Source organism: Haliotis rufescens, unplaced genomic scaffold (genome assembly GCF_023055435.1).
Source record: "Haliotis rufescens isolate VD_foot unplaced genomic scaffold, xgHalRufe1.0.p SCAF_13, whole genome shotgun sequence".
NCBI lineage: Eukaryota > Metazoa > Mollusca > Gastropoda > Lepetellida > Haliotidae > Haliotis > Haliotis rufescens.
This window is the reverse complement of record NW_025963813.1, coordinates 27,471,078-27,497,623: the sequence shown is the minus strand read 5'-3', so window position 1 is coordinate 27,497,623 and position 26,546 is coordinate 27,471,078. Positions and strand designations below refer to the sequence as shown.

The following is a 26,546-nucleotide window of genomic DNA, read 5'->3' as shown; positions in this document are numbered from 1 at the left end:
AACGTCTAAGATCTGCATCACTTATGGCTTTCTTCGCGCATTAGGTTGACATGCCGTGATATAACTGAAATACTGTTCAAAACGGCGTTAAATCCAACTCACTTACTCACTCACTCACTCCACATTAATGCACATCTGTGTATCATGTGAATTAGGCCATGCAAGACGGGTTTGTGTTGTCGAAAGACTATCGACCACTCCAGAGCGGAGATAAAGTACAATGGTGTATTCATATCGATTTCAAATTACCTTAAACAGAAAAGGGAAAACAAAACTGCAAACGTCGATTTATTATACAAAACGTCTCCCAACTGCCACTTTAAAGTGCGTTCTTGAACGTTGGTGCATTATTTAGTACGTGTGTTTCATTAGTTTCATAAGTGACTTCATTATTTGTTGTTTCATGGCTAACCCTACTTTTCGCTTCAATATCTTCAGGAAATGGTAGGCCCGGCAGTCTGGACGCTGGACGCTAGACGCTAGACTCTGATGAAGGAACGTGCCACTTTGTGACGGAACACAACGGTGGCGACACGTGCACGGGACATCGACAACATGGCGCAACACAACGTGATGAAATCGTGAGAAGCAATATGTCATAGATAATATCTACACGAACGTGTATTTGTAAACTGTTATTGGAGGTTCTGCAGATCCATAAGGCCAAGTTCAAGGTGTGGTCTACGGATGAGACCAGTTGACGTCTTTCACGCGACACACGTGTGTTTGTGACATCATAATAAACGCCCATTTGAGCCTTTAGGGTGTACCTGTATATAAAAAAAGCCATTTCATTGTTTATCAAACACCGCGACTTTAAAGACTTTGGATGTAGGGGATCTTACTGCGAAGAGGTGAACGTCATTTCACGTAATTGGCCTTCGATGACAAGGATCTCTAAGTTAGGATGCAGGCTTGATCCTGGACTGTGACCTATTGGTATTGAATACAGCCATCGTTGAGATGCAGCAGTTGATGTGTTAGGCTGTACAACTCAACGATCTTGAGGCACACTCGCATTTTACAAGCAGTGTTTATGCAATAGTAGGAAAGATGAGCTCAACAGGTAATACTGCTGAAGAAAGGGTCATCGTGGTCCATTACTGACCAACCGTGGACGTAGAGACATCACGTGCGTGTAACTATTCTGTCCAACTATTCGATTTCATAGGACCAATTTCATCTGGATCATAGTGTCAACTCCTTAAAACACGCCACCGTATTTAAACAACTGGAAGGGTATGTCATAAACCGTAATTGGAGAGGGAGTTCAGCAATTGTTGGAAGAAAGTTACCAGGTCATCATTTTACCCAGGACGGAAATTAGAGTTCATTCCAGTAAATCATTATTTTGGAAAACGTCACGGGATTGAAGCTGAAGAGGATTAAGGACCGGATTTCAATCAATCATTGTTTAGGACAAGGATACCATCATCTGACCAGCGATGCGTCTCTTGACCATTGTCCGCGCCCTGCTGGTACGGCTGCTGTTCGCCACCCATGGTTTCATCGCCATCTGGAGACTGTACATGGTGAAGGGGCAGATATGGTGCTGGTACCTGTCTGGGGCTCTGGCTGGTCTGCTGATTGAGACCATCGTCACCCTCTGTAAGAAGAAGGGCAAGGAATGGAAATGGTGAGTAACATTACTGTCTGAGACTGCACTATAATCATCTTTTGTTTTGTTTTTTAAAAAGTGGCAGGTACACGACCTGCGTCATATTTGGATTGATATCTACCAGAGACCATACACCGATGGTATATGGTCTCTGTATCTACATTTAGTTGACACGCCGTTCGATTGGGAGAATTGTTCAAAGCGGCGTTTAAACTTCAACTCGCCACTCTAGTTCTCTCCTAAGAATATTAAGGACCAGAAATTAGGATTTTAATATTCTGAGGAAAGGGACATTTTCTGGAACAAATTAATATTTTTATGTCATATATTTTTATGAGCCGAAAACGTTTTTCACGACAAAAAAAACACAAACAATTTGTGTGTATATAAAACCTGAGAACAAATTTGTAAAAAAGGCATCATTTAAAGTAACACGTTATGTTTTAGAAAAATACTCCCAGGCCCCCACCCTGAATAGCAAACGATTGGCCGTTAATCCCCCCCCCCCCCCCCCCCCCCACACACACACACACACACACACACACACCCCACCCCTCCCCCGAGACATCTACTTCATCACATGAGACAAGGTGTGTGTTTACTGGGAGACCGTGTCGCACTTACTAGCGACCATATAATACATTATCGACCGGTCCTTTCCCTCTCCCTCTACAACACTGTATCCCGCGCCATGATGCCAACACTCTGGTTGACCATTACGCCCCACGTGGTATCTGAGCTGTATCTTGTGCCACACTGACTGAATATGATAAAGATAGTGATGTAAGAATATACTTAATCCTAGGGTTGGACATATTTGTCTGATGTCAGATTAGTTTCAAGACATGATATTCCCATCAGAAAATCTACGACCTATAAATGGACATGTGTCATATTTATCGTAAAACGTCTTAAGATATTTATCGTGACATTTCAACATGGAATTTAATCTGATTCCCTGAGAACGATCTAATTACCTCTCTTATGAGGGTTTGACTGAAAGGGCATGTGCTCATATGCATTCCGGGTCATTAAAGATGTGTAGTGTACATTGCATGTGTACTGATGACTGGGAGACATTGACAGATACAACAGATCATCATCATCATCATCATCATCATCATCATCACCATCATCATCATTACCCATTACAAAAAATAGTTTTGTCACCTTTTTGGCGTATTACTAGCAGTGTCATTGATTCATGTAATGCAAATATTTTATTTACTCTATTGACGTATTACTGGTAGTAGTATGTTCACATCCCATGGCGTATTGCAAGTCTTAGTATTGTTACACGGCCACACAAAGGACATCAAACCGAATTCCACTCGCCTGCAACATACTGTACCACTCACAACGTATTACTAGAAATATAGAATTTTATCACCCATTTATTACTGATAGTAGTATTTTATCATTCATGTTTTACACTATTAGTATATGTACCACGACAACGTATTACGAGTTGTAGAATTTTATCACCCACGTTTTACTTGGAGTATTTTATCACTCATGTATGACGAGTAGTAGTATTTTATCACACACGTAATACTGGTAGTATTTTATCACTCATGTATTACAAGTAGTATTTTATCACTCATGTATTACTAGTAGTATTGTATCACTCATGTATTACTAGAAGTAGTTTATCACCCATGTATTACTAGTAGTATTTTATCACTCATGTATTACGAGTAGTAGTATTTTATCACACACGTATTATTAGTAGTATCTTATCACTCATGTATTACTAGAAGTATTTTATCACACGTATTACTAGTAGTATTTTATCACACGTATTACTAGTAGTATTTTATCACACGTATTACTAGTAGTATTTAATCACCCATGTATTGCTAGAAGTATTTTATCACACGTATTACTAGTAGTATTTTATCACCCATGTATTGCTAGAAGTATTTTATCACACGTATTACTAGTAGTATTTTATCACCCATGTATTACTAGAAGTATTTTTTCACACGTATTACTAGTAGTATTTTATCACCCATGTATTACTAGTAGTATTTTATCACACGCATTACTTGTAATCACCCACTTATTAATCACCCACATATTGCTCGTACATAGTATGTTGGCACTCATGTATGGCATGCATTGTTTGTTTTTGCCACTTCATGAGTATTTGAAATATGATTCTTAAATGTGACATGATACTTTATCAGGATTGTTTGCCGGCTTGTTTGATGCTTTAATGATTTACGGTGCATTTTTGAATTATGTTCGCCCTATGATCAACAAAATGGACCTAAAACCTCTGTGCCGCTCATCTGCTGGACATTCATCAAAGAGAGCAAGCCCACTAGCCGTAGCTCAAGGTGTTCTTCCTGTCACATGTGTCTCAACAAGTGAATTCGTTATTGCAGAATGTTTACTAAAAAACAACCAGGTCAAATGTTACACCAAACGTACGAAACATTTTTCAAAATACATAATTCATTCATGAACGTAAGTATTCGGGATAACGAGGGTGCAGACTAACGAGAATACGCAAGTGGACGAATTAACGTGTGTTCTGATAAATGAGAGTACGTACTAACGAAAGTATGAACACACGAGTTTTAAAGAAACGAAAGCCGGGCTAACGCAGTTGTTTTGTGGAGCTGTCATGTCAGGCTGGTTTCCTGTAGCCACACTGTAGCGCAAGCGCAGCCTACTCAGGAATCCAGACTACTGTCATGTAAGACGGTAATCAGTCATACGGGTAAGGTAAATTGCGACACTGAGCTGGAGATCTCACAGGGCGCATCGTTGGCGAACTCCTACCACAATATGTGGCATCGTGTTTTGGAAGTAAGACATGCGTGCTAGTGATTGCCATCCCACCTAATAATCTATGACTGTTACTAGGTTTGAAGTATTTCCGGCCGAGGCGGTAATGAGTTGGGGGTTTGATTTTTCTCTCGACACCTAAAACTAAAACTATCTATCACGCGCAACACTGAGTGAGTGAGTGAATGGAGAAGGGGGTGCAAGCAGGCGAGGGGAGGAAGACAGTAATAGATGATGATGATGAAGATGATGATGATGATGGCAGGGGGCCATGAAAGTTTTTAAGAGGACATTGATGTTAGTTGATAATGATGATAGTAAAAATGTGTTGCTGGTGATGAAGATGACGATTGTGATGACGATGGTGGAGATGAAGATTATTAAGAGGACGTTGATGATAGGTATGGTGATGATAATAAAGATGTGGTGGTGGTGTTGATGATGAAGATGACGATAGTGATGATAGTGGCGACGATTGGGATGATGATAGTAATTGTGATCGATGGGATGAGGGTGATAGCGATAGTGATGATGATGATGGCTATGATAGTAACGAAGATGATGATGATGATGACGATACTGATGATGAGGAGGAGGAGGATGAAGAAGGGGATGATGATGATGATGATGATGATAACGACGTCGATAATGATGACAATAGAAATCCTCTATGCAGAAATAAATAGCACAGACAGAAGCAATGCCAACCCTCGCTGTTTTGGTACACTCAATATGTGACTGATACTTGCTCCTAAATATCCCCAAACGAGCATCCCGCCCAGTACACACCTGTAACACCACCACAAGGTAAATTAGCCGTTAAAATACACCCTGTAGAAAAACCAGATCATGTTAGTAATAACACGGTTTGCTACAACGCGGCGATGATAAATCATACATCACAAACTGCCTTACAAATATTTCTCGCACAAAGTAATTTTCTTTACTTAAAAAAACCCAAATGTTTTATTTTTATTTTCTTTACTAAATAAGTACCACCAATGGATTAGGGTGTCAGTAATAAGTGTATACTGTTGTCTAATAGCACATAAGTATAACAACATTCTCCTGAAACTAGATCTTAAACATTTCTCAATGAACACTGGATGGTTTAACACTGAAGGTTACCCACACGACTCACTTCATTTGTAATTATAGAAAATGGGGTAATGTATTTACGGCTTATTTTGTCATAAATTACCTGCAATAAGTCAACACGTTGTTCGCAGATGAACGTCTGTTTTGCTTCAACGATGCCGATTTCAAAAACATCTCGAATGCTTCAGGGTTGATGAGCAGACTCATTGCACGCATCAAATTATAATATATTTCTGTTTTCAATCTCCACAAGAACCACACCACAAGCCCCATGCTAACCAAATCTACGTTAAAGTGTAGAAAAAACAAGTCTTAGAGCGCCCATGACATGGAACGAAGCCAAAAGAATCGAGTACCACTTTTTACCGTTTTTTTAAAACATACGTTCATACTTGTAGCTTGAATCTCCTTCTCAGGCATGTCGCCCTCTCTACTTGTCTGTGGTTATTATGGTTACTTCGAAACATACTAAGGGGTTACAGGTGTTCAAGAAAGATAGTCTACAGAGTTGCCCCCCTTAGGCGTGTCAAGATCCGCTGATCGTTTATTCGCCGCGATCATGATTTTTGGATTGTCCGCATCATAATCTTGAACACAGATTTTACCAGTGTGGTTAACGTCTAATACCTGGATACCTCAGGCTGACATATGTCACTGAAATTACCTTTTAAAGCGGAGTTAAACACAACTCATACACTCACACATCGATACACAATTCTTCATCTCGATCAAATCTATTATAGCATCATGGCAATGTATGGTAGCCAAGTGGGCAAAGAGTACGTTCATTTCACTGAAGACCCGGGTTCGATTCCAGGAAAGAGCATAATATAATGATCTTATTCTTGGCGATGTGGTTGCAAAATGACCAAACTGTTTATCCGTCATGCCGAAGGTCAGGTTGCTCAGTTGGTTTCTCAACTGTGATATCAAAGAATTATGTTGAAATTAGCCCCAACCCTCTCACTCATAAAACATTTTTACACGATTTCATTTGGATTTTTAGATTGATTAATTAATTCACACTTTACTCGTTGCGGACCCCCGTGAAGATCCGGGTTGGAATTGGTCTTCAGCAGCCATTACTTATCGTAAGAGGCGACTAACTGAATCGGGTGACCAGGCTCGCTGACTTTATTTAATTATGTCATCGTATAGATGCTCATGATGTCAATCACTGGATATTCGGATATTATTTACAGACCCCCGTCACATAGATTTAATATTGCTGAGTGCGGCGTTAAGTATCAGTAAAAAAACACCAAAAAACAAACAATACGCATACAAACTTTTTGCGCAACATGTTTTCTGATAGTGTCTTAAATATATCCTTCAACTATGAAATCTCCCCTTGAAGTAAATGGTGTGCCTACCCTTTAGTATTATTATTTACAATTATGAATCGGGGGCGCGGGCGGTCCAGTCGTCTAAGGCTTCGCGATTCGCTCTGCAGAGTTGCGTCCCTTGGACACGCCAGAAACCTATGATTGTGAGTTTTGTATCCTATGATTGTGAGTTCGAATCCCGGTTTGCCTCGTGGGTTTCACAGATGTGGTAAACTGAGACCTGCATCACTTCGGGCCTTCCTCCCGCATTACGCTGACACGCTTAAAGCGGGAGCTGATATAACTGATATAACCGTGATACTGTTAAAAGCGGCGTTGAATCCAACTCACTCACTCACCAATGTGAATAATTTGTCCGACGGAATCAGAACGAACAAACTTTACGAAAAATATACCACTAATGAACATTTGATGAATACACAAAGGATTTTCATAACATATAGAATAGTTACTGGATAAGTAAGAAATATTTGAATACTGGTGGCACAGAAAATTTAATTATGTAGAAACGATTCATGATAGAAAACTATTCATGACACATTCCGGCACGTGTTATTACTTAGGAACAAAAGCTGGTATCTGGCCAATGAAATTGTCTGTTTATACGCCAATGAGGAATTTAAATAAGATTATAATTCAATATTTTATGATCCAAATTAATATCGACGTATCGATTTTCCGTCATAATTTACTCAAAAGGATTTTGCTGCAGTAGTATTGCTCTTGTGTCAAAGCGCAGTGTGAAATGCGCTCAATAAGCCTGAATTGGCGAGCTTTAGAAACCCGACACCAAAGAGATACTGTATACTATTATTGAGATTAAATGGAAGTTAATTTAAGTTTAAATATTTGTGAGTAACATATTTGACTGGTTTTAGACCCGTGTGCCACGCAGACATATAATTCTGGTCACGTGGTGTTTTTGACATAATCAACACGTTCTGCAAAAGTAAACTGATCCACATGACTCTACACATGAGCGGCTGCGCACCAAGCAAGTAAAACCTGTCAGTATGCCCACTGACATTTATCAAACGTCTCATACAGACCAATCTTTGGGCAGCCGCCATTTTATAAACAACATGTAAATATAAAAAGTCAACGCGAGGGAATAACCAGTCTCCGCCGGAACAGATTTCATAGGGCGTAAAAAGCTATTAAAAAAAATAGAGGTGACAATTATATGAATGGATCACTGAAAGTCAGTGATGACTACAGGTATTTGCGGAAAGGGTATTATGTCTGAAATAACCTTTAACATGCTACGAAAACAAAATGTCGTAAAGCAGTACAATGTTACAAAGTGTGTTCGCAGAGGTTTATGCATTCGGAATAGATCGGATGACGTCACGCATGACCCGGACTCTATCAACGAACACACAGACTGATTATGTTTTCAGGAGTGTTCATGGAAAATATATGGCAAGTTTAAGAGATAATGACTTGTTATTTCAGGTGACGGGTACATTCTCCCAAGATGCATTGCATATCAGCTGATCTGAACGTGTTAATGATAAAACCAAGGCCACTTTGTTTACACAATCTAAAACACGCACTGCAAAAATTTATAACACGATTTAAGCCGAGCTGCGACGTCCATACGACCGCGCGCGACCGACCACGACATGACTTCGAATGAACACGAAGCGTGCGCGACCTTCATACGTTCTAACACGATTTAAGGAAAAACGTTAAATCGTGTTCATTCGTGTTCAGATTTGTGAATGTGAGACAGGGGCTTATCACAGCAATATCACGTAACGCTTTATTAATGTCACTGAAGAGGCAATCCTGTTTCACGTGACACCAGGACAACATTGGTGCCACACCGACGAGACTTCCATTAGCTATGTAGGAGTGTTCAGCGCCTATTTATCATCTGAAATTATTAACGTTAGGATTCGGTATAATTGGACACTGAGACTATGGTTTCAAACAGTGCACCCCGTGATATCTGTTAATAGAAAAAAACATTCCATGACTCATCTTGATTTAAACGCTGTTTATAATTATGGATCACGCGATTATTCAGCCAGGATTCCAATCGCTAGAACACCTTCCTGATAGGAATAATATCCCCAGCAATCTATGCTTGTCGTGATGGGGCAGCTGAATGGATCGGGCAGCCAGGTTTGGTGACCTGGTTGACTGCACATCATCGTATACCATTTGCATGGATAGATGCTCATGATATCAATCACTCGATACCCTCACATACCTGAAAAGTGTGTACAGTGTGGTCATGGCGTACTGGTTACTTGATCCTTGTGGTCGCCGATTCTTTTCACTTTTAATATAAGATATGGGACAGTTCCTGAAAGGCTGGCTGATGATGACCTACTTATAAGAGCAACAAGAGGCTGATTCGAGGCCTGTCCGCCCTGACTTATTTCTAACTTACGTGTGGGGCTGTCGGGTAGCCTAGTGGTTAAAGCGTTCGCTCGTCACGCCGGACCCAGTTCGATTCCCGACATGGGTACAATGTGTGAAGCCAATTTCTGGTGTCCCCCGCCGTGATATTGCTGGAATATTGCTAAAAGCGGCGTAAAACCATACTCACTCACTCACCTACTCATAAGTGAGTGAATGTTGCTTTACGTCGCAGTGGACACATTTCATCCTTGCCATGTGCATGTATTGCAGCAACCCGATCCTCATCTTCAGGGCTCTGATGACAAACGTGGAGTGCTGAGGAGCTATTCCGCCCTGGAGTCCTAATTAATTTTCATGACACAGGGCTTTCCTCCGACTCAAACTGACACGCCGTGATAAAACCGAAATACTGTTCAAAGCGGCGTCGAACCAAACTCACTCACTCAGATAAGCGTTCTCTGTATTCTCAACTCCCTGGGTAAATTCCTACTTGTACTCCGATTCGTTAACTCTCTGTGTGAAGATCTAAGGACAACCCCACAGCAGATTTTAATGAGTGCGTGTAAACATATTTAATTAACGATTTAACCATCTGTTGATTATTCATGTTCCATTTTAATTGCCATCCTGTTGATCCTGGTTTTGCATTAACCATGCCTTGTTGGGGTGGAGGGTTTGGGAAACATGACAACCAGGGAGACAGGGAGTGCATCTTTAATTTATTTTGTAATTTAGAACAATGTTGTTTTAGGAACTACGTCACGTGACACCGAAGACATGTGTCAGTGAAGATTAATGTCCCCTGACGCTCCCTTCCGTTCGTGACGGAATGGCTTACTCGATGACCAACCACTAAAACATTGGGAATATGTCAATGCTTTTCTTTCATCGTGATATAATTAGCCGACCAGATTTCCACAGATGGCTGTGTCATTATAATTCTATATGTAGCTGAAGGATGGCAATTCCTCAAATACTCTGCCCATCACAGTGCCTGTTGCACTCTATAACCAAGGGGCAATGGTGCCCTTTCATTTCTATATCTGCGTGTTTGAGAATTTATCTATATCCCATCAAAACACAATATTTATGCTTCAAATATGGAAACTGTAACTACAAAAATTCGTACTCGTAGAACAATTCAAAGTTGTTTTTAATGTGAAAGATTCTTAAATTAGTCTCTTAAGAAATATCCTGCTTGTTTTTGAAGTGTCAAATACCAAAAACCTCCAACCACCTGTTGCGATGTCGGTTTAAAGAGCTGCTTTATTGCAACAAAAAGGTTACGAAGTATCTCACTGACAGGATTGTCGTTTTTAGAAATATACTAATGTCAGCAACTTGGGAATCTAGGACTTACTGTGGGTTCTTCTCGTGAGTTGGCAACAGTGTCAGTTGCTATGAGAAGTAAGGGGGAGTTGGGTATGTATAGTGTAGAAAGTGTGGCAGTGTTGATGGTTATCTACATCAAACTCACAAGTGTTGATATTGTATGGCGCACTGGAGTCGTAATTCTTACTGAGGCATGCTGGGCGTGGACCGAGAGTGTGTGTGTGTGTGTGTGTGTGTGTGTGTGTGTGTGTGTGTGTGTGTGTGTTTGAGAGAGTGTGTGAGTGAGTGAGTATGGTTCTACGCCACTTTTAGCAATATTGCAGCAATATCACGACGGGGTACACCAGAAATGGGCTTCACACATTGTACCCATGTCGGGAATCGAACCCGGGTCTTCGGCGTGACGGGCGAACGCTTTAACCACTAGGCTACCCGACCGCCCCGAGTGAGTGAGTGAGTGAGTTGGATGTATGCTGATTTAGTCCTATTTTAGTTTCGGTCATAACCGAGTGTCAGCTTACAATGGGAGGAATGGGAGAAGAGTGAGCGCGTAGAGTGAGTGAGTTGGTTCGGTTCAACGCCACTTGAACAACATTTCAGTTGTATGTAGCAGGCAATGAAGTCTCAAACGGTATCCACCTTGGTGAAAACCACACGAACACAGGTGTGGTACTGACAAACCTCGAACAATCATCAAGTCGCTTCTGGGATTCGAACCAACAGGGTTTTTGCACATCTTAAGGACGTAACTCTCCATGTCGAATTGCGGGGCCTTAAACGACTGGGCCACCCACGGCACCGGAATAGTGTTGGCTAACCACGGATCATAATCGGGGCAACAGAGGCTGGAATATTAACCCACGTACATCGAACTACATGTATACCACTGGGCCCCGCTAACGCTGAACAGCAAAAAGAGTGAGTGAGTAGGGTTTTACGCCGCTTTTAGCACTATTTCAGTAATATCACGGCAAGGGACACCGGAAATGGGCTTCACACATTGTACCAATGTGGGGAATCGAACCCGGGGTGACGAGCGAACGCTTGAACCAATAGGCTACCCAAACGCGCCTCAAGATATAGAAGTAACGGAGCAAGTTTTCTAATGTTACACAAGGACGTTACAGCAGTAAGTTTGACCTTAAAATAACCGAAATATATATATTTTTATTTCAGTTTTATTTCTTTATGCATTCCACAATTTTGACATGAAAGGGCAATCTTTTATAAATAGTTAACCGATTCCATTGACCTTTCTATTTAATCGTGACACCACCACACACATTTGAAACATGCGAATACCAGAAACGTAGAGAACAGTTCATAATTTGGCACTGTGTTGATCTGAGTGAGTGAGTGAGTTGGGTTTAACGCCGCTTTTAACAGTACTCCAGTTATATCGCGGCGTGTCAGCTTAATGTGGGAAGAAAGCCCGAAGTGATGCAGGTCTCAGACGTTTACCACTTCGGTGAAACCCACGAGCACGGGTATGGTGCTGACAAACCTAGAAACATAATCGGGGCGAACCGGGATTCGAACCCACAATCATAGGTTTCTGGCGTGCCCAAGGGACGCAAATCTTCACAGCGAATCGCGGCGCCTTAGACGACTGGGCCACCCGTGCCCCCTTGTGTTGATCTGATTATCGGGCTTTTCCTTGATATCATAATGATAAAAAAAAACAGCAACCCCTCTTCTCGAAATCCCAAATCCTCAGGTCTCCCATCACCTTACATCATCACGTTACATCAAGGTAGAGTAGAGGCGGTGGGACAGTCTAGTAGCGATCGTTCGCTCGTCACGCCGAAGGCCCGGGTTCGAATCCCGAGATGGGAAAATTTGTGAAGCCAATTTCTGATGTCTCACCAACATGATATTGTTAATTGCGGCGTTAAACCAAAGTCACTCACTAAAAGACACTTATATTTTGTTTTTTAACGCCGCACTCACCAATATTCCAGTTGTGAGAAAAAAATTGCATTAAAGTACCTTAATAGCGACAATGTTTTATCTAAGTACCTTAATAACTCATTACAGAGTTTCAGACGTAACATTCCCAACATCCAGCCCTTCCCAACGGGCCGAACCTCAAGCACAGCTAGGGTAAAACTAGTACGGCTTAAGTGCATGTACATGGTTGATTGCTTCATCATACGACGGACAGATATACACATGCCACACGCAAAGTAAACGGGAATACACCATTCGGAGCACACCGGTCAAAGCCAGACCGTTCTGCTGCTCGTGCACACGGGTACGCTTTCCTAGGACATTTTGACAGGACAGGTGCTTGAATATACATGGCAATGACACGTCATTCTGCAGACTATTTCCTTCTGTTACATTCACAGAAATTGATATATACGAATGTTTAACACATTTCCAGAGCAGAATATCACTTGATTACAGGATGGGCTGATGGAGCGGAGATTAAGTGGTTCCAAGGGTGGCAGTATATTTCATGATTTATTACCACTTCATTGCAGGATGAAGATAAATATCTAGACCTTTAGCGTGTTTTCTTCTAAATAGATGCAGGTAGTTTATGATAAGCCATTGCATGTCAGCTACCGAATTTTTCTTTTCGTTTTTGACAGCTGTAGAATTTAACTTTTCTTTACTTAGAATGGGAAACCACTTAACAACTTTCGGAATGTTGATAAATAAAAATAAAAGCAACAAAATCCTTTCCCTAGTCAGAAGAAATCTATGATAAAAGCAGAGCCCACTGAACGATTCCGATTGTATCATGAGCATGTGTTTATCAGTCATATCCTGCCCTAATCACAAACACTTGCAAAGGAAAGTCAATTGTTCACCGGAAAAACACGTGAACATATGGTACAATTCAAGATAGGCAATTACATCGGACATCATTATGTCCTCAATATGTCTGCCATAAACCTTTTTGAAAGCTTTGTTGAGGCCTTGACTGTTGTTATGTTGATCGAACAACATTTGAGCAAGAGTCGTATGACGCTCCTAGAAATCTTGGTAGAAAGAGTATGCTCGATTGTGGCTCAAAAGTTGTGAAATGAAAGACACCTTGCTGGCATATTGGTCAACATGAAGAGAAAGTTGACAATTGGAAAGTTGAAGTCCTCCCTCTTGTCACACACTTTCGTGGAGAGTAAAAACAGAGCTGTGTTATTTCAAATTACCGGACATGGTGTGTACTTTTTGTACCACGGCTCATTCTGAACGTGACAGTCGTTGTTTAATCAGCTATAGAATATTTGCTCAAAACGATATTAAGTCTGCCTTTTACATTTCGCGAACCGAGCTAGGCATATCCGGATATGAGTAATCTGCAGTTTGATTTCGTTGTTTTTCTGTTCGATGCTTTTATCGACCCGCCGCCATTTCGTATGTCCTGAATCGGGTAAAAAATATGGCCGCAGCACGCGAAACTATGACGACATTAGCCTCACTTTCATCTCAGCCTCGGGAACAGGTGGGCAGCGTTGAGTATACACACGAAGAAAGCCAATATCAAATTCGTTTCACGTAATTCATCATGGCAAGCGTTAACGACATTTTGAGTCAATGGTCGGAAGGAAGTCGAACTCGTGATATGGAATATTTGGTCGTTTATAAGAATGATGATGACTTGAAAGGGATTAATCATGATAACAAAACCAGGATTTATTTGGTATTTCCAAGTGCCGCTGCTATGCATTGCTGTGTTTGGTGCCATCTCTGCTGAGGGTTAGTCTTAAGAGGTTATTTTGGGGGAAAATATTATATAATGTATTCCGCGAAGTAAGACACATGGTATATGCATATTTATGTAGCTGCTGGTGGACGTGGGTGACAAAGAAGATGAGATTTACAACGCTGTATGGATGAAGATGATGATACAGTTGATGGTGAAAATGATAAAGGTCGTGCTGCTGCTGCTGCTTGTGATGTAATTACTGTGGTGATGGTGATGGTTGCAGTGATGTAGGTTTCGGGGGCAATGATGATGATGACGATGACAACGACGACAGTGATGTTGATGGTGATGGTAATGATAATAATGACAATTGTGACGATAGTGATGACCAAAACAGTGTTGGTTATGATGTGAAGATGATGATTATGTGATGATGATGATGATTGTTATTATTATTATTATTATTATTATTATTATTATTATTATTATTATTATTAAGATTGTGATGGTTATGATGAGGAGGAGGATGATATGTGATGGCAATGATATGCGATGAGTTTGAACATGGGTTATTACATATAATGTATACGTCTTCGCGGGGGGGGTTGATATCAGTCATATCAACCTAGACAATCTCCCGAGTCATGAATCATACAAAAACACATATACATTGTACATTTGCACATAAAAGCGTTAAGATTCATCAAAAACTGACATTTTCACCAAGATCAAAAGCGGATAGCATTTTGTTGTCTAGCCATGTTAATCTGTTAGCATTGACTCATGCAACAAAAGAGTGTGTGGGATATTTTCATTAATATTTACGAGAATTATAAAAACAGAAGTAAACAGGTTTGATCCGTTATATCTCGCGCGACCTGAAGAATGTCTTTCACATTTAGCCGTTTAGTAAGGCCGGGTATACGCCTCACCTGGAGCACTTTCCGTCATGCGTCGGTCTCCGTGTAGAATGTAGACTGTCCCTAGTCTCTGTTTCTGGGGTAATGTTATATGTAAACTGTATTCAGTCTCTGTCTCAGAACTGACTTTATTAAGTTTTTGCGTCAGGTTTTTCCCCTATCAAACACATACCTCTCTGCTTGAATAAAAAAAATATTTAAAAATGTACGTATCGTTCGTGTTATATTGCAATGAAGAAATCATGCCATTGGCAATTATACGGTGACACAGTCTCCATACACACTACTGGCCTCCTACATCTAGTTAAAACACGATGATTTTCGCGTTACTGGTCCACTTTTGTCGCGTCAAAGAATCCATGGCGTGACATCATTATTCTAAACATTGGCTTTAAGAAAACATCGATTCCCAAGTTTTTTTCCAACATAAAGTCCCTTTGAAAAAGTAATGTTTATCTATAAATCTTAACGGTATTAGCATGAGGAGCAATGGAATACATAGCTACACAATGTCATTAATTTATGTGGAAAATGAAATCAGGCCGTACACACTGTAACCCCGTCAACCCGGGCACCCTTCTGTCCGGACTCTTATATACTTCTTATATACTTCAGCAATATTCCAGCTATATGACGGAGGCCTGTAAATAATGGAGTGTGGACCAGACAATGTATTGTGATCGATAGTGTGAGCATCAAACAACACAGTTGGGATGCGATGAAATGCAATCAGCCAAGTCATTGAGCCTGTCTACCCGATTCCATTCTCCCGATATACTAGCCTGTTTCAAAGTCGGGTTTCTACACACTTTGATAAAAAGGCTAGTGGACGCTCTTGGTTCGGGAAGATGACCGGATCCATTTCGTTGCCCCTTTAGACAAGCATATGTTGCTGGGGGCAAGTATTCATCCCCATCGGTTGACTGACTGTTGTTATAACTATGTTGGGTGTTTTTGGTGTCGGGGAAAACTGCTGTGAGTGTATCTATGGTAATAGTTAAGGTGATTTCCAGAATGGTTTTGTTCCAGAATTATAGTTATCTACCCTTGTTGTGAATATTCACATGGCAGGTTTAATCGTTCTAGAAGTTTCTGAAAGGCTGGCTGTACGCACTAATAAGAGCGACAAGAGGGTGATTCGAGGCCTGTCCGCCCTGACGTATTTCTAACTTACGTGCAGTTTGGGTAGGGTTTGGAAACACCGAATTCCTTCCAGCACCCAACACAATTCTGAATGCAAGAACGGAGCCAGGCACAAGGCCTCAGTCAAGACATTAAAGAGTACCAACAGATCTATGGGTTAACCCTTCGTTTCAATTTCAAAACCACCTCGTTAGACTGCAGTCCTTTATTTTACGTAAGTGATGTTTTCTGATTTCGGTTTTCCGAATTAATGTTTTCTCTGCTGTCGGCTGAATGAGACAAAACGAAGAATTTGCAAATATTAAACAACCCTTTTGTTCTGTCATCATAAGAACATGTTCACAGCTCAATCCCCGTGGGGATCCAGGGATACAACTGGCCCACATTAGCCAATACTTAGCGAGGCGACTAAAATGTCTCGGCGACTTGTACCCCGACGGCGCTGAATGTAATGATCATAATACAAAGGAATGGGACCCGTGAAGATCCGGGGTAGAATAGGTCTTCAACAACCCATGCTTGCCTTAAATGGCGACTATGCTTGTCGTAAGAGGTGACTAATGGGATCGGCTGGTCAGGCTCACCCACAATTTTAAATTTATAGAAAACGTTTAATATCAGTTTTAAAATCTTCAAACATATCCAAAAGCCTGACAATTAGTCTCTTTTCTTTCTTATCCTTGAAACTTCAGGACTTCTGGCATGATCAAGTTTAAAATAACGGCTAAAACCAGTGTAAAGGGCTGAAACACTTCAAGATAAACACTAACTATGAGCAAGTCTGTGAGATTATATGTTAATTGTGTGCATCTCCATCCCCAATAAATGGCAAATGAGCTTGGGTCAAAAACTTGATCATGAAAGTGAAAAAAACGCTACCTGGAAACCTATATACACTTGGCGTCGTATTAAGTCCAAAACATTTCAGTGCGAAATGAACAATAGACATATCTGATAACTTTCATAACGATTACTAAAGGGTTTGTTAACTTCTTAATTTATTCGATCCTGTAGGCAAGCGACGGACCTTTGCAAACCTTGTTCGTTTCTTTCCCTTTATGCTGTGCACATCGTTAATTTCGAAAATAACCAGACATTTACCCATAACATGGGTCAAGGAGTTGCCTGTCAGAATGAGTATGTGTCTAATGTTTTAGAGCATCCTTCAGGTGTACGCTATGGTTTTCATCTTCCGAGTTTTGTGTGACCGCCTCCGTGGTCTAGTTGTAGAGCGTCCGCCCGGGGAGCGGAAGGTCCGGGGTTCGATCCCCGGCCGCGTGAAAAGATGGTATTTGTTGTTACTCGCTCGGCATTATGGCGGTAAAACAAACTTGTCGGCTTGGAGTCAGTATACTGTGTCTGAGTGGGGTATTCATGTTAAGCTGTGGCATGGTATCTCATTGGGCTAGCACTATAAAATCGGCATCAGTCCGAACTAGCACAAGCAGACATACACACACACACACACACACACACACACACACACGTGCATGCACGTCGCTAATTACGTGCAATGGACGCGACGTAAAACCACATTTCACCTCACCTCAACAGCTGAGTTTTGAGTTAAGTATATGGCAAGAGCGATGACTTCAATTCTCCAGTAGTCAACTTTCCCTTCATGTCGACCGATATTCCAGCACCTCCAGCCTTTGTCTTCTTTCATAACCTTTGAGGTACAATCGAGAGCGTGTTTGTTAGTTTGTGTTTTAACGCCGCACTCAGCAATATTCCATCTATATGACGGCGGTCTATAAATAATCAAGTCTGAACCAGACAATCCAGTGATTAACATCATGAGCATCGATCCACGCAATTGGGATACGATGACATGCATCAGCCAAGTCAGCGAGCCTGACCACCGATCCCCTTAGCCGCCTCTTATGACAAGCATGGGTTGCTGAAGACCTGTGATTCATAAACACATGCTCATGATCAGTCGAAATCGTACAGTGGAGTGTGCTTTTCCTGGAGATTTCTTTAGAGAAATATTTTTGTCGCTTTCTATTTCTACAAAATCTCAACTATGATCAATGGGAATTAATATGAGCGCAGGGTAATCTCCCCTGCTTGCTCCTACCGCCTCCTAGCGCCACCATCACTAATGAGTACCTACTTAACCTCTGACCCCTAAATGGGCTGATATTTGCTAATCAATTACTGACAACATAAAAACTGTTAATGACGCTAATATAGTTAGTCATTCTAGTGCTATTACGTCGAAAAATCTACAGAGATGCTTATCTCATCGGAGGCTAGAAGCAAATTTTATCTTTTGATGCGGAGTGTTTATCATTAGTATCGTGTATTAAACTCTTGCTGAGCCTAGCAAACCATCTCATGCTTGGAATACTGGTCAATCTGCTTCTGTGTGTTTGAACAGCGTAATTAGCAATATTATTGCAGTTATAGACACTCGTTTACATGCTGAAAGGGATTTTTATTTGACATTAAACTATTTGTAAAATTAAAGGGACCCACCAGAATATTGATCATTAAATCATTCCTCAAATCTAGTGCGAAATATCCCTATAGTTAGTGAGTGAGTATGGTTTTACGCCGCTTTCAGCAACCTCCCAGCAATATTACGGCGAGTGACACCGGAAATGGGCTTCACACATTGTACCCATGTGGGGATTCGAACCTGGATCTTCGGCGTGACGAGCGAACGCCTTAACCACTAGGCTACCCCACCGCCCCTGAAATATCCCTATAATATGCATGGAGACTGTTCGGCTACTTCCGGGTTCTTTTTCGAGGAGCTATAATGAGAACATGTATAATTTACTGTATAAAATCAATAATACCATTGGAGTGTTTAAGCCTACAATTTGATTGTGCTAGGTCGACGAATAGTGACCGGAAGTAAGACCCATGGCCGGCACTTCCGGAACTGCAGGAAGTGGATGCCCTTCGGCTGGCTACGTGACATGATCGACACACATTTCTTACACAGACGTGTCAGAGGGCAATACGTTCACACATAACCTAGATTAACCCCTTGTTATTTATCGACATAATTATGTGAGTTGTAAATACTTTGTCAGGCCTTAATGTCACGAAATGTCGAGAAGTGAATGCGGTTATTACATACGTGACTATCCTCAGTGCAGCTGGAATGCACGGTCAGACCATTATTTGGCGTGTTTTTACGAAAGCCAAATGATGCCACTTTGGTACCATAATTTATTTATTTTCAGATCGAAGTTTCTCGTTATTTCACTTATTTTCTCGTTTCTTCCAGTTTTTTTCTCGTTACTTCGATTATTTTCTCGTTATTGTAATTATTTTCTCGAAATTTCGATTTTTAAAAATAAACTTGAAATAACAAGAAAAATCGAAGTAACGAGAAAATACTCGCAGTAACTTGAAAAAACTCGAAATTTCGAGAAAATAATTGAAATAAGGAGAAACACTCGAAATTTCGAGGTTTTGAAATAAACTTGAAATAACATGAAAATAATCAAAGTAACGAGAAAATAATCGAAGCAACGAGAATTAACTCGAAATAACGAGAAAAACAATCGAAAATACGAGAAAATAATTGAAATAACGAGAATTTTTTTTTTTTTAATACAATTAACGTACGAAAGTGGCTACATTAGGCTTTCGTGTGTTTTGAGGGTGTGGGTTAGTTGTGTTTAACGCCGTTTTGCATAGTACTTAACTTAAGTCGGCATGTAAGCTCAATGTGGGAAGGAAAGTGTAAACTTGCAAGTCACTGTGTGCGCTGCCCGAGAGCTGTTAAGTGGACAGCTGTAAAACAATTATGCAGCCTTCTTCAGCTCACAAACACGGCAACGCTTTTGCTCGGATGATCCGCTTTTGAGGTTAAAATTGATTTAACGCTGCAATCTAGAGTTATACACATTCTAACTTTTTATGCCATACATTTAAATTAAATCACTTTTAAAATTGAAAACACATCCTCTGAATATCTCTTGGACAATCATCGCACCGTGGTTTGAACAAGAACAGTACTTCCAAACATCGTCAATATCTCCCCCTTTGAGTTGTGGCTGAGTTCCTCCTGTGGCGGGAGTAAATAGGTGATGGAAATAGACATGCTTCTCTTCAGTCTGAGATTGAATTTTCTAAAGGCCACTTTATTTCAGCTTAGAGCGACTTGCGTCAATAACATACTTGTCTCGGCAACGTCTTTCATTTACTAAAGACACGTCGAGAGAGTTATCGTCAGTTTTAAACATAAGTTTACACTAATTTCGACTCAACGCTGTGCTTAATACAAATGGCGTTGACTTGGGGACCGCTGTTTAATATTCTGTTGGGGGATAGGTACTGGGATTTTAGTGAAAGACAGAATATTTCCGGTTGCCGCTCCGCAATACACACAACGTATTCTATGAAAGTGGGGAGCGTCGAACACATTATATGTCAGGACATCCAGCATATTGGGGCGTGAGTGTGAGTGTGGGTGGGGTGGGGTCATCCCTCCCCCCCTCAAATAGTCGGTCCCTAGCCACCAGTGCCGATGACTGAGGATGCAATGATGTGATAGGCATCAATAGCTTTGACTGCAGCATGATTACCTTAATAGCGTTGACTGAAGCGTGATAGCCATCAGTAGCATTGACTTCAGCTTGATAGCCATCAATAGCCTTGACTGCAGCGTGAAAGCCATCAATAGCGTTGACTGCAGCGTGTAAGGAATCATTAGCGTTGACTGCAGCGTGATAGCCATCAGTGGCGTCGACTGCAGCGTGATAGCGGTCAATGGCGTTGACTTCAGCGTGATAGCGATCTATGGCGTTGACTGCAGCGTGATAGCGATCTTTGGCGTTGACTGCAACGTGATAGCGATCTATGGCGTTGACAAGCGTGATAGGAATTATGAGCGTTAACTGCAGCGTGATAGCCATCAATAGCATTGTTTGCAACGTGACAGCCATCAATGGCGTTGACTTCAGAGTGATCGCCATCAATAGCTTTGACTGCAGCGTGATCGCCAACAATAGAGTTCACTGCAGCGTGATACCGTTGTCAACAATGACTTTGATTCGGGTATCTGAAATGTAGTTATGATTTGTCACAAACCAGGTGTCAAATAAAAGAGAAGGCATGGCGGTTTGAAACGGTCACACATTTTGTACTAAATAAGCGTAGAGGGCATAATTCGGATACAACGACCCGAAGCTACATACATCAGATCCGGAGACCGTGATGCTACCTGCCCGACACAGGTGTACGATACCTGTGCAGTCCGCACACCTGTACAGTGTAGCAACCACTGACACAAACACACTTCTCGCACCCCCCCCCCCCCCCCCCCCCCTACACATATCTAACACAAACCACCACCAAAGCCGTGTCCATGATCAATCTCACTTCAGCATCACCACGGCGACGGCAGACATTAATCTTCATTAGTGCCTTCTCACTCTCTACGTGTTTATTAGGAATAGATGGCCTTTTTTTCAACGTTTTACAAAAATTCAATAAAACGCGAAATATCTATTTTTTCTTAATTAGTGTATATGAGGAGTCGATACGAACTTGTCTTGACAGAAATGCTCAAACTATATATCAGTTCACACATTCGATCTCCTTCACCTCCCAGCCTTGCTTTCAACGTTCTGACCAGCATGAGCTGCAGGCTCACGGTTAGTGAGTGAGTGAGTTGGGTTTAACGCCGCTTTTAACAGTATTCCAGTTATATCACGGCGTGTCAGCTTAATGTGGGAGGAAAGACCGAAGTGATGCAGGTCTCAGACGTTTACCACTTCGGTGAAACCCACGAGCACGGGTATTGTGCTGACAAACCTAGAAACATAATCGGGGCGAACCGGATTTGAACCCACAATCTTAGGTTTTTTGGCGTGCCAAAGGGACGCAACTCTGTACAGCGAATCGCGGCGCCTGAGACGACTGGGCCACCCGTGACCCCCACAAGGTTAGACTAACACATAATCTACGAAATCTCTTATTGCACATTCCATCCCTCTCCTACAAACCTTTCTTTCTGATGCTGATGCTGATGTGGAACAGTGAGTGAGTATTGATTTACGCCGCTTCTAGCAATATTCCAGCAATATCACGACCGGGAATACAAGAAAGGGGCTTCACACATTGATTTAAGCCGCCTTTAGCAATATTCCTACAATATCACGGCGGGGACACCAGAAATGAGCTTCACAGAGTACCAATGTGGGGAATGGAACCCGTGCTTTTGGTTTGATAAAATACATATATACCCCACCGTCATGGTGCAGGAAAAGTACAGCCCTTTCGCACACTGCCTGTTGACATATTTTCACAGGTCGGCTGGACGGCCTTGAGAGTAAGTGTGGGTTCGTCACGCCGAAGGCCGGGTTCGCTTCCCAACATTTCGTCAAGGCTTTTCGTTGTGCTCCTGTGAAAATATTGATGAGAGCGGCGTAGATCGACTTATTATAACCTGCCTTATGAGATATGCTACACAATAACTGAAAACTAGATTTGTTTCGTATTAAGGATAATTATCAAAGGAGGGCGGTGGGATAGCCTGGCGGTTAAAGCGTTCGCTCGTCACGCCAAAGAACCAGGCTCAATTCCCCACATGGTACAATGTGTGAAGCATATTTGTGGTGTGCCCCGCCGTAATATTGATGGCATATTACTAAAAGCGGCGTAAAACCATACTCACTCATTCACTCACATTATCAATGGATTGAATAGAGACCCAACCGACACTTATCTATCAAAGCAGAGCAAGCTATATATGACCATGACGTGTCCTCTTCAGAAACGGCTTGTGAGTATAAGATTGTGTGATCACAACCGCAGGTCACTATACTCTTTAAGTAATTTTTTGTGTGTGTTTTGATGCATTCAGTCAGCAGTCATACTGCTGCAGAAACTGCATTCCACTGTGCCGTATTTAGGCCACGTGTTCCTTCGTGTCTTCAAGCCTTTAAAGAAGACTCGATGATTACCTTTAAGCTAACAATAGACTGAAGTGTTTGTACCATCTGTCCGAAATTAGCATCAACATGCATTCGATATCATATAAGCACTAAGCATTATCGCCCACTGGGTGCCGTTGTATAAAACAACCTCAGATCTACGACTGTCGTAAGTATATGTTAAAATATGAGAGTTACAATCGTCTTATCGCTAAGATCGCTTGGTGGAATGAGGCCCTGAATATTATTGTTTCACGAGCCTTTTTTCACGAGCCTTATATTAAACAAATCCAAGCATTGGCTCGCTGTATGTCATTTTGTGCCGTCACATATCATCACATCACACAATACGACACAAGAATGGAATTCGCAATTTTTTATTCAAACGCATAATTGCGTTACCAACGAGTCGATACAGATTTCCATCTTAGTCTGCACACTATGGCTACAAGGGGTGTCACGATAAACCGAAATATCGACATATTGCTATTGGTAAGCACTTAAAGTCAATCTATCGATTGTTTAATCAGTTTCCGATCAATAGTATCGATTTTAGTTAGGAATATCGATATTTTCGATTGCATTTACCATATCAAAAAAATACATCACGACCGTAGAGTTTCTGGACTTTTGGGTTTCCAGAATTAAAATGGGACGTGTTCATGCAATGCTGTACAAATTTGTTTTTCTTTCGATCATGAGTGGTAGTAATTTACACATGGTAACGTGGAAGTTTCTTTTTCTAGTAAAGAAAAAGCAATTCAGTCATATCTCAAACTTTACTTTTTATTTGTTGTTATGGTTATCACATTCAAAGGAAACTTCAGTTCCAAGGTTTAATCCAACTCTAAAATTCATCTAAAATGATACACTGAAAACTATCGATATTTATCGCAATAGTTGCTTGCAATATCAATAGTCATCGCGATAGTTTCTTTCAATATCAATAGTTATCGCAATAGTGATTTCCAGGCCAAGAGTCACCCCTAATCACTACACTCCATCTGAATTACGCTATTCAAGTGCATATAGGGCACGGCTATACCGTCCGTGACTTACAGGCCAGTCTCACCGGTGTATATCAATCCTACCCTCATTACCCGGGGGTCAGATAGTGTCCAGAATTTGCTACATTCACACATAACATGGGTTCAAGGCATTCCTGCCCTCGTTACCCGGAACGCGTAGAAGCGATGTGCAGTGTTATGTTGACATGAAAAGCTGAGTACTTCTTGGTCCGTACCGATTTCACATTTCACGTTTTTGAACGTGCTTCATTGCTTTTCTGTTTGGAAAATCGCTCACGTTCAACCAGCAGTGGGAAGTCTGTTTCGCGAGAGGGAGATGATATATGTAGCTCTCGATGGTAGACTAATAAATTCCGTGGGGAGGAGAGGTCGAGTAATTTGCATCCATCAAGGCTCATGAAACACAATCCGCCAGCACTATAGCTCCACTCTCTCCCCACGTGAAGAGGTTAAGTGATGTTTATGGCTATTTCTATATCAGCAAGTGCATCTGATATTTCATGGCCTTAATTAGCGGCAGACGTTGTGGTCGATGTTGCAGTCGTGTACACAGGCAACGTGGACGGGGCAGGTGGTGTGGGTTAACGCATCCTCGGCAGTCAGGGGTATAACCCCTCACCTCTTTTTAAAAGAAATGTAGGTTATGTTGGTGATTTGGAATATGTGATTTAAAGAATTTGGATTAGAATATTTCGAACACGAAGCAATCATCTTATAACTTTTACACTCATTTAGCAGGAATCAATAGCTGGTTTATACTCTCGAACTCTGTCACACCCAGGAACCCTTGAATCAGCAAGCATTCATCTTAATGTGTTCATCAAATTTAAAAAAATACCTCGTGTTATTATCTGCATTGTTTATCAAAGAAAATGAAGCACCGTAAGCTGAACGAAGGTCAAGGCATGTTAACGAGGGGAGCTAACCCAATTTGGCTGCCACATTGCCCCAAGGCACAAGAATCAATGTAACTACATTTATTTAATTTCCGTATAGCTATTGCCATTTGTGATACTTGATAGGGGGCAGATTCATCCAATCGAAAACGCCAAGTGCATTTTATCTTTGTAACAGGGCATGTTGACATAGCAGAGTTGATCTAGAGGTATCTCAGTTCGTCGTTATGGCGTATCTTATCATTTACAGTCACCATGACCTCTTCATTGGTTGCAATAAACCTTACAAGCTGCAGGGATTATGTGAGCATCTTTCTATTTCCGGAGGTAAACACCATCTCACAATTCATTTATCTGACGACCCATGAAGATCGGGTTAGAACAGGTCTTCAGCAACCCATTCTTGTCATAAGAGGAGACTATTCCACTCGTCACCACTTGCCCCTTTCCGTAACCGCTATTTGGCTTGTCCCGGAATAACACGAGTTTGTCACGAATGGAGACTATGCTTGTCGTAAGAGACGACTAATGGGATCGGGTGGTCAGGCTCGCTGACTTGGTTGATGCATGTCATCGATGCCAATTGTGTGGATCGATGCTCATGATGTCAGTCAATGGATTGTCTGGTCCAGACTCGATTATTTACAGACCGCCGTCATGTAGCTGGAATTTTGCTGAGTGCGGCATTAAAACAACAAACAAACAAACAACAAACACTTATCTGACACATCAGGTACGAGGTATTTCTTTCCCCTGGTATGCCTAACGTATGTCATGACACAAGTAGCAAGCCACGCTGTCTAGTTGAATTGGTTTATTATAAAGAAATAGAGATGGCATGTTATTTACTTTAGCAGAACGTTTTCAAATTTAAGTGAGAGAGTTGGCATATGTCACGGCGTGTAAGCTTCATGTGGGATGAGAGATAGAAGTGATGCAGGTCTTAGACATTTACCGGGGCGGTCGGGTAGCCTAATGGTTAAAGCGTTCGCTCGTCACGCCGAAGAACCAGGCTCAATTCCCCACATGGTACAATGTGTGAAGCATATTTGTGGTGTGCCCCGCCGTAATATTGATGGCATATTACTAAAAGCGGCGTAAAACCATACTCACTCATTCACTCACATTATCAATGGATTGAATAGAGACCCAACCGACACTTATCTATCAAAGCAGAGCAAGCTATATATGACCATGACGTGTCCTCTTCAGAAACGGCTTGTGAGTATAAGATTGTGTGATCACAACCGCAGGTCACTATACTCTTTAAGTAATTTTTTGTGTGTGTTTTGATGCATTCAGTCAGCAGTCATACTGCTGCAGAAACTGCATTCCACTGTGCCGTATTTAGGCCACGTGTTCCTTCGTGTCTTCAAGCCTTTAAAGAAGACTCGATGATTACCTTTAAGCTAACAATAGACTGAAGTGTTTGTACC

At 41.4% G+C, this 26,546-nt stretch overlaps 1 protein-coding gene across 2 annotated transcripts in view; it reads left to right on the top strand.

Annotated features, from left to right (window-relative positions):
* The window catches only part of LOC124152491 (transmembrane protein 26-like), a 107,704-nt gene that overhangs the window by 46,467 nt on the left and 34,691 nt on the right, over window positions 1-26,546 (top strand). For both annotated transcript variants that reach the window (XM_048394372.1, XM_046525435.2), the window contains exon 2: window positions 439-1,636. In XM_048394372.1, coding sequence (XP_048250329.1) covers window positions 1,446-1,636 — 191 coding nt within the window. In that variant the 5' untranslated portion in view covers window positions 439-1,445. The remainder of the gene's footprint in view (window positions 1-438; window positions 1,637-26,546) is intronic.